This window comes from Zeus faber (assembly GCF_960531495.2).
Source record: "Zeus faber genome assembly, chromosome: 8".
NCBI classification, from domain to species: domain Eukaryota; kingdom Metazoa; phylum Chordata; class Actinopteri; order Zeiformes; family Zeidae; genus Zeus; species Zeus faber.
In genome coordinates this window covers 6,999,375-7,008,135 of record NC_137195.1, presented here as the reverse complement: position 1 = coordinate 7,008,135, position 8,761 = coordinate 6,999,375, and the positions used below count along the sequence as shown (strand labels likewise).

Sequence of the window (8,761 nt, the reverse complement as noted above, 5' to 3'; positions counted from 1 at the left end):
TGTTCTGCCACCTGCGTTTTAACACTCGATTAAAAGTGCTCCAGAGACCTTTCAGGGTTCCGGATGTCACCGCAGGGGAAGCTCCAATCTGGTTCTTGCAGAGCTTAGTGGAAATGTAATGTAGTTGATATGTTGGTTTCTTATATTATTACAATCCAATCGTATCACATTTGTTGCTGTCATGCATCTACATAAGTATGGATGCTCGTATGTTCATTATTGTTACTGCCGGTTTTCCTCCCCTCAGGCCCAGGGTCGCCTCTTCTGCACGCCTTACACTTTCCACTGGGTGGCGCCGTTTATGAAAGTGCCTCACTAGTGATTTTTGTGGATTTTAACTGGTTTCCTAATAGTACTCAGCCATGCAAATGGTTCAATTTCTGCTCATCACATGACATGACATTTTTGATCAAATGATTGAATATTGTATGGCAGCGTCTTTTTATACAGAAGTTTTTTCAAATAACTTTTTAAAATACATTTGGGATACATTTTTACCTTCAGTAAGACTGGCAATTCCGAGTTTAATATCGGAATTCTGAGTTTATTCTCGAAATATAGGGGTGTTTTTTTCTTTTTGCGCAGCCCTAATACTCTTCCGTATCCGTACATCACCAACTGCCTTTTTGATGTCTTTTTTTTTTTTTTTTTACTTATGTACTGATGCCCCTTATATCCTGCTGTCCACATATGATGGGGGCAGCATGCTTTTAAGAACAAACTAAAACTAACGTGGGCTGGAATTCCTCAGGGAACAGCACTACGGAGAAGGCCACTTCCGATTACTGTGGCACCACCAACTAAGTTGGGAAATTTTGAAAAAGCCAATTCCACGCTGGGAAAGTGAGGGAAAAGGATTAATCTTTTTTACCTGGGTCATGGAATTACAATAATTTCCCTCCTGTTAAAAGGATATTATACATAAATAACTGCTACCGGTAAATATGGCTATTGATATACTTTTGTCAACGTCAGACTATTTATTTATCATATGTACGTGAGATAAAAAGTATAAAAAATGAGTAGCGTATGAATACGTAGAGTTTACTTCTGGACTTTATTCATGTTATTGTGTGTACGTAAATATTCAGTTTACCCGACTAAATTCCATTTTATTGTATTTAAAGGTGAAAAGTGCCTTGGACCTTTGGGTCCTAACAAACAGATTGAATTACTCTCTCTCCCTCTCTCTCTCTCTATATATATATATATATATATATATATGTATATACTCTGTTCTCTCCAACAGCACCGTGTGATCTGATTATTTTAATGTTTCACTCGTCTCGTACTGGGTTGTTCGGACATTTCATTTTTCTTATGATTTGTTGGAGATGACTGGCAAACCACATGCCTCCGTGGCACCTGATTCAATTCTTCACAGGTATGCACAAAAACAAAAAAGCGAAAGAAGACTAAATTAAATTGTCCTCTCGTTAAATGATTTCTTGAAGAAGCCACGTGGAATCTTTTGACGGACGCTGTTTCTTATCTAAAAATAAGATATCTTACTTCCAACTAACATACAGTAATAAACACATGTTTTTATCCGTACAAATTTAAATATGTGATACATATTACATCCATTATATAATATTCGATATATACCAAATGTCTATTGAGCCATCCTTGTGAAAAGTGTTTTTGAGGATGCATGACACAGTATTGCATACATTTATTCTGTATATCTTTCATCCATATAAATATCATTCTTAAACAAATTCACACATCGATCGAATCCACAGTACATTCCCCTGCATTTCCAACTAGTTAGAAAACAACCAAAATTCGACCTAGTCTAAATTCCTTGTACCCAATAGTGCTTCTGAAACGTGTGAATAGAGTGAAGGTGGCAACAGCTCCATCTGCTGTGCACCGTCTGCTGCTTCAGGGCCACCAATCCTTTCTGTGCACTAATCTGCTAATAACAGGTCGAATTGGAAAACATGTTATTAAAAAAATTGCTTCTTTTTTTCTCTCTTCAATATTACCAACAAAAATCGAATATCACAGTTTAGAAAAGTACAGACAAATCTTTAAGGCACATGTTGCATGGTATACACAGCTCTTGCTGTTTGGCTGGATCAACAGGACGTGCGTGTGAATTATGAAATAATTAAGATTTGAAGTAAGGACATCACAGCCTTTTTCCCCCCTGAGAAACAAACAAACAAATAAACATTGTCTGTCTCATTAACAACGAACTAAAAAAAAGGGCGGATGACATTCAAAGATAAGATGAACAGCTTTCACAGCTGGTCCACCCACACTGGAGTCCCACCTAAAGACCAGTGTGTGTGTGTGTGTGTGTGTGTGTGTGCGTGTGTGTATGTGTGTGTGTGTGTGCGTGTGTGTGTGTGTGTGTGTGTTTGTGTGTGTGTGTGTGTGTGTGTGTGTGTGTGTGTGCGTGTGTGTATGTGTGTGTGTGTGCGTGCGTGTGTGTGTGTGTGTGTGTGTGTGTGTGTGTGTGTGTGTGTGTGTGTGTGTGTGTGCGCCCGTGTGTGCGTGTGCGGGTTCAGTCGCTCTTCTTCCTAATGCTGACCAGCTGGGTGAGGTTCTGCAGAGCCCAGAACAGCAGGCAGATGGAGACAAAGGCCTGGAGAGAACAGAATCGACGTTACATTTCATAAACAGCTTGTGTTTGTGCTGCGGCGTGTGACTGCATGTGTGTGTATGTTGACACGATGCTTATTTTATACTATTTTTTCAGGAAATTTTGATGCAAAACACCCAGAGGGAAGAATACGGCTGGAGGAGGATACAGATATTTTAACGGCACAGAACCAGCACACTCCTACGTTAAAGGGGACCTATTATGGAAAAAACTCACTTTCTCAGTTCAGTTCTTGTGCACATGCATTTGGGTCACTGATGCGCCTACTACTAACACACAAACTGTGGAACAAGACTATTTCAGAAAACATGGCGGTGAAGCGACCCGTTCAGATTTGCAGTCCCTTCCTACGTCAAGTTGGGCTTCAGTAGAATTAGAGCCGCCACCCCCATCTAAGTAACTCCACCCACGGCCGGAGAATGACAAGCTGGGCACGGCTCTGCTTGTTTCACAGAGCAGCACAAATCTTTTCAACGAAAGAGGAATTAATACCCTGTAATAACTGTCTGTGAAGAAACTGCAGACGATGGAAATTGGAAGATGTTGAAAAATAATTTTGCTGTGTGTTTCTTCCTAAAAAAAAAATATATATATATATATATATATATATATATTATACACTGTAGGCTGCGGCATGCAATCCACAGTGCGTTTCTCCAAAACAAAACCACAAAAAAATTCGTTTTTATTGTACATGTAATTATTTTATTGTTCGACATTTCCATGAAACAAAATCGGTGTCTGCAACGAAAGTCGGAACAAACTTTTAAGGAGTTTGTTCGGTTTGTTCAACTCAGGAAGTTGCTGCAACCGCACAGACGCACATGGTCGTTTAGAGGCATGTTAGAATGGCTAGAATGCATAATCGGAGTGTTTTTTTAGGCAAAAAAAAAAACCCCTTCAAAAACATGTTTTAGGGATTTCAGAGACCTAAATAACCTGTTGAAAAGGAGCAAAATTGCTCCACTTTAACGGTGCAATCATATCTGTTTGACCATTGCCTGTAAGGTTTGACGATAACAATGCTGATTTGTTTCAAGGAGAAAGCAACTCTTGGTTTTTGGAAACCCTTGTTCCCTGAGTTACATGTCCCTCCAGCAACATTACTACTCACAAAGTTCACACCGCTTGTGTCAACTAAAGGCCTAACATGTGAAATATATGATCCGCTGTTGTATTGTGTGTCCGACCAAACAAACCGAACAAAAACATAATTCCTAATTGAAAGAAAGCACTTGGGCCCTCTTAAGAACCGGCAAAAATAAAAGCGTCATATTTTTCTTAAAGGTTAAAGAGCAGGCTACGGTCATCTCCCATGATGCACTGTGGTCAGGGTCAAGGAGTCAGCGCCACGGGGGGACCGCTCGCCACGTGAGACGGGCCGACGCCCCACCTCCGACCGAGCTCGGGACCGTAAAACTGCGTCCCGCCTCGCCCCGGCCGGAGAGCGGGGCCCCGCGCCCATCGCCGACGCAAAGCCTGATGGGGAAAAAAAAACTTAAAAAAAAAAAAACCACAGCAACGCTCCCTTCTGGAGACCGCAGCTGTTTTCCTCGGCGGATAAGAAAAGGCGAGACGGAGCGGGACCGTGGGCGGAGGGTGAGAGAGTGAGAAGGATGCAGGGAAAGAGAGGGATTAAGACAGAAGGAGAGAGAGAGAGAGAGGGTGGGGGGGGGGGGGGAGAGAGGGAGTTTTCCTGCTCCCTACCTGATTCAGGTGCCCAACAGAGAAGACGATGGAGGAAGAGAAACTAAAAGCAGCGGTGGAAGAGGAAGAGGAAGAGCATCCCGGCGGATCAGTGCCTTTTGAAATCGTGGTAAATGTGTTTAAAATACATAAAAAAATAAATCATAAAAAAAAAAAAAAAAAACCTCAGAAATAAAATAAAAACAGTTTCCGAGGTTGTTTTTCTTGCGGTTCCAGCCCCTTTTCCCCCTCTCCCATCCTCAGCACATCACACGTCTCACTTCATTCGAAATTTACCAACGACATGGGAACTCGGGGTGTAAGGCATGAAAAACAAAAAAATCTCCGTCGGACCAACAAACAACTGTAAATCTCCGTCTCCGCCACTTTGAACGTCGGCTGCGTGCGTTTCCAGTATTTGACAGGAGACGATTATTCTCTCTGAGTTTAACCGACCAACGCAGCCGTCTGGAAAGGGGGGGAATAAAAAAAAAAAAAAAAGAGCGCTTCAGTTGACCGGTAAATTAGAATAAGTGCGGTTTGGATGAATGGGATTCTGCTGTATCGTCATAAATTTTAAATAAATGAAGCAGAATGGTTTAACCCCCCCCCCAAAAAGTCCAAACCACCAGACGAGGGGCAGAGACGCAGAGACGCAGAGACGCAGAGCTGCGATGGACGGGCGGGGCGGGGGGCCTTGAGAGGGCGCGGCCGAAGGGGGGGAGGAACGTCACAAATCACGTCGAACTTTGCCAAACCGGAGCCCGACGGACGATTCCATTTAAGCCGAAACGCTGAGGAGGGGGGTGGGGGGTGGGGGGAGGGGTCGCCCTCTCGCTCTTTTCCTCCACTTCCACCGCCCGCCTCCACCCCCGAGCCTGCGTTTTAATGGACTGTGTGAGAAATGCACGTGGGACAGATTACATAGTGGAAGGAAGCAGGTTTGATCATCTACAAATAAGCAGTACATCCAGAGCACGCCGCCTCCCGGAGCAGGATCTCAACAGATCGTCTCGCACTCACTCTGTTCGGGGAACCAACAAGCGGGAGAAACGACCTGCGGTTTGGGCGAATATTTCCCCTTTTACCGCCTTTTGAGTTAACCCTCACCTACCCAGGCGGGGCTTTTATGTTGAAGGAGGAATCCTTACGACAGTCCCGGCCAAATGCCTTGAGGGGTCCGGCCTGAGGTCGCAGTGGGTCACTATCTCTCCACCCTAGTATTCCTCTCTCTCTCTCTCTCTCTCTCTCTCTCTCTCTCTCTCTCTCTCTCTCTCTCTCTCTCTCTGTCACTCTCTCATCACTGCTCTCTGCAATAAAAATATATCTCAAAAATGTGAGTGCTTTTTGCACTTTTAACAATTTTATTTGTTTTATTTCATCCTCATAGAAAAGGGTTCTGGGTGAAGAGGGATTCACATGACCACCAAATATGACGATATTGGCATTTGCACTGATCTAGACAGTGAGCAAACACTGTAAAAGCTATCTACCAACCGTAAAATTCTTAATTAATTGAAAATCGAAACCTTTAATAGTCAATGAAAAACGTAAATGAAAGACCAAAATCCAGTTTCCTGCTCTTTGTTTCCCCAGTGAAAAATCAGCCGTCCGAGCCTCAAAGTCAAAGGTAAAGGGGTCACCGCTCCGCCTTCCCACTTCTGTTTATCGACGCCCGTCGTGGGCACAAAGCGTGAAGGGGTTGCATAACACCACAGGGTGCGTCTCAGCCACCCATGCTGCCTTAAAGCAGCTGCACTCCTGATTGGAATGAAAACACGGCAGAATGGCTGCTGTCAGCCCTGGTGATCTACGACCTGTTTCCACTGTTCCCTCTCCGCGCGGACGCCTATTGTGCTGCTGGTTTTAAGCTCCTCGCAGAACCAGAAAAATGCCGGGAAGCGGGAACCGCACCGATTCGCAAGGTTTCTACAGCTATGTAAAGTCAAATGCATTGTGTCCCTTATGCTGGTTCAGAATCGAATTCTAATTCTGGTGAAACAAACCATGATCTGGGCCGAACACGTTCAGTCTGCAAAGAGAGAACGAGAAAAGCCTCTGTCCACGTCTGTGTATTAGGGTTAAACACACACTAGACACACACACACACACACACACACACACACACACACACACACACACACACACACACACACTCAAGTACTGTACACACACAAACTGATATCTAAGCTGAGCTAAAGTGTGAGAATGGCCAAAGCATATGCACAAACACACACGCACGCACACACACTGTGCAGTCCCTACACACACATAGAAAAACAACTGAATTCACACAAAGCCACATGTAAAACCTACTCATATACCCAATCACACACCAACTCACAACTACAGACACACATGCACGCACACACACACACACACACACACACACACACACACACACACACACACACACACACTGTGCAGTTCCTACACACATATAGAAAAACACTTGAATTCACACAAAGCCACATGTAAAACCTACTCATATACCCAAACACACACCAACTCACAACTACAGACACACACACACACACATGCACGCATGCTCGCACACACACACACACACACACACACTGTGCTGTCCCTACACACACATAGAAACACACTTTAATTCACACAAAGCCATATGTAAAACCTACTCATATACCCAAACACACACCCACTCACAATTAGACACACCCACGCACGCACACAAACATACACATACACACACACACTGTGCAGTCCCTACACACACATAGAAAAACACTTGAATTCACACAAAGCCACATGTAAAACCGACTTATATACCCAATCACACACCCACTCACAACTACAGACACACACACACACACACACACTAAGACACACAGACACACACATATATATATATCAACACACACAGCACCCTCCCCCCACTGTCTGTTCATTATGAGCAGATCTATAGTCTCGGTGCAGGTTCTTTGAGCAGACTCAGGAAGGATACGCTGAGAAGGATAATGTCTCACCAGGGAGCCCGGTCTGGTGCCTGCTCTGTAGCGAGGCCATGAGAAATATCCCCGGCGCACTCCCACACAGACACACAGACACACACACACACACACACACACACACACACACACAGACACACACACACACACACACACACACACACACACACACACACACACACAGCCAGACATAACATATGTGCAACGGCAGTAACTTTACGGTGAGAGTATCAAAACAAACGGAACTCAAATTATATGCCACTTTCTTTTTCTTCTGTGAAATGATACGGTGGCCCAGAGGCCTGTTTGATTTGGGGCTCTGGTCGTGTTCCAAACCGGGGTCTCCGAAAGGTCCTGATGGACGGAGGGGGAAAAGTTGCGCACCCATTCAGGTCCAAGGTCAAGACGCGCAAATAACCGGGCCGGCGTGCACCTCGCCCGCGGTGCCGGCGCGTCGGAGCCGGCGAAGGCCGCGGGATGAATACCCGTACCCGCTCGGCTTCGGCCTCAACGGGAGACGCCCCCCGCCCCCACACACCCCTCCCTAATAACCGCAATTCCCTGGGTGGGCCTCGCCGAGGAACCAATCCGGCTGGTGGAAAGTTGGAAGCCTGGAACACCAGCGGCGGGGCCCAGAAACGGGACAGGAACACGACGCGAGGCGTAGAAGCCCGGGGTGGGGCGGGGCGCCGTCCCCCCTCCCCGCCGTACCCCGGTGGTGCGACGTGAGGAGAGGCAGAGCGGGGCCTGTCCGCGTCCTCTGCTAAATTAGTTCAATGGGATTCTTCAAAGAGCACGTCCAGATGGATGAGTCCCCCACGGTCCGCGGCAGAAGCCTGTTTCCACTCCCTCCCCTGCTCCGCTGACATTACGGTGCGGAAGATATAGATGAAGCCCCCCGTTCTGCAGAGTGAAGCCAACCAGGGAAATAACTGCTCCGGCAGCTGTTCTCACTGGGAGCCATTTTGGGGGAAGTCCGAAGAGGACGTCGTCGGCTCCGATACTGAAATCTAGATTCTCCGCCGATATCAGAGCCAAGACGATTATTTTTTTCCCCTCTTCAACGGCTAGGGAGCCCGGAACGGGCTGTTTTTATGAATGCACTTTGCTTAAGATGGCCGTCTAAAAGTCCGTCAAATCAAACTGCTCCAACGCCTTTGTACTTCGCAGGAAGAAACACGTCGTGACGTGATGTTACAGCATTGAACCGCTGCTTTGATTTATTCGGACACAAATATCACGCAACGCGCAACTTTGTGGGAAATGTACGCATTTAAAAACAAGAATATATACTCGTGTTATCACGTGGTCTACTTCACTTCTCCTTATGTTATCACCCAGAGCCAATGACGCTTCCCCGATCTTTCGGATTGAATCCTTAGTTTTAACCCTCAGATACGTATCTGATTCAGCATATTTTGTGGGTATCGGCCAAATACAGATGCTGGGTATATATATATATATATATATATATATATATATATATATA

The 8,761-nt window shown here is 45.4% G+C and overlaps 1 protein-coding gene across 1 annotated transcript in view; it reads right to left on the bottom strand.

The window, feature by feature from the left end:
* Window positions 1-2,485: 2,485 nt before the first annotated feature.
* agmo (alkylglycerol monooxygenase) overlaps window positions 2,486-8,761 on the bottom strand; it is a 56,473-nt gene continuing 50,197 nt past the window's right edge. Inside the window, exon 13 of the mRNA XM_080006162.1 lies at window positions 2,486-2,596. Coding sequence (XP_079862288.1) covers window positions 2,516-2,596 — 81 coding nt within the window. The 3' untranslated portion in view covers window positions 2,486-2,515. The remainder of the gene's footprint in view (window positions 2,597-8,761) is intronic.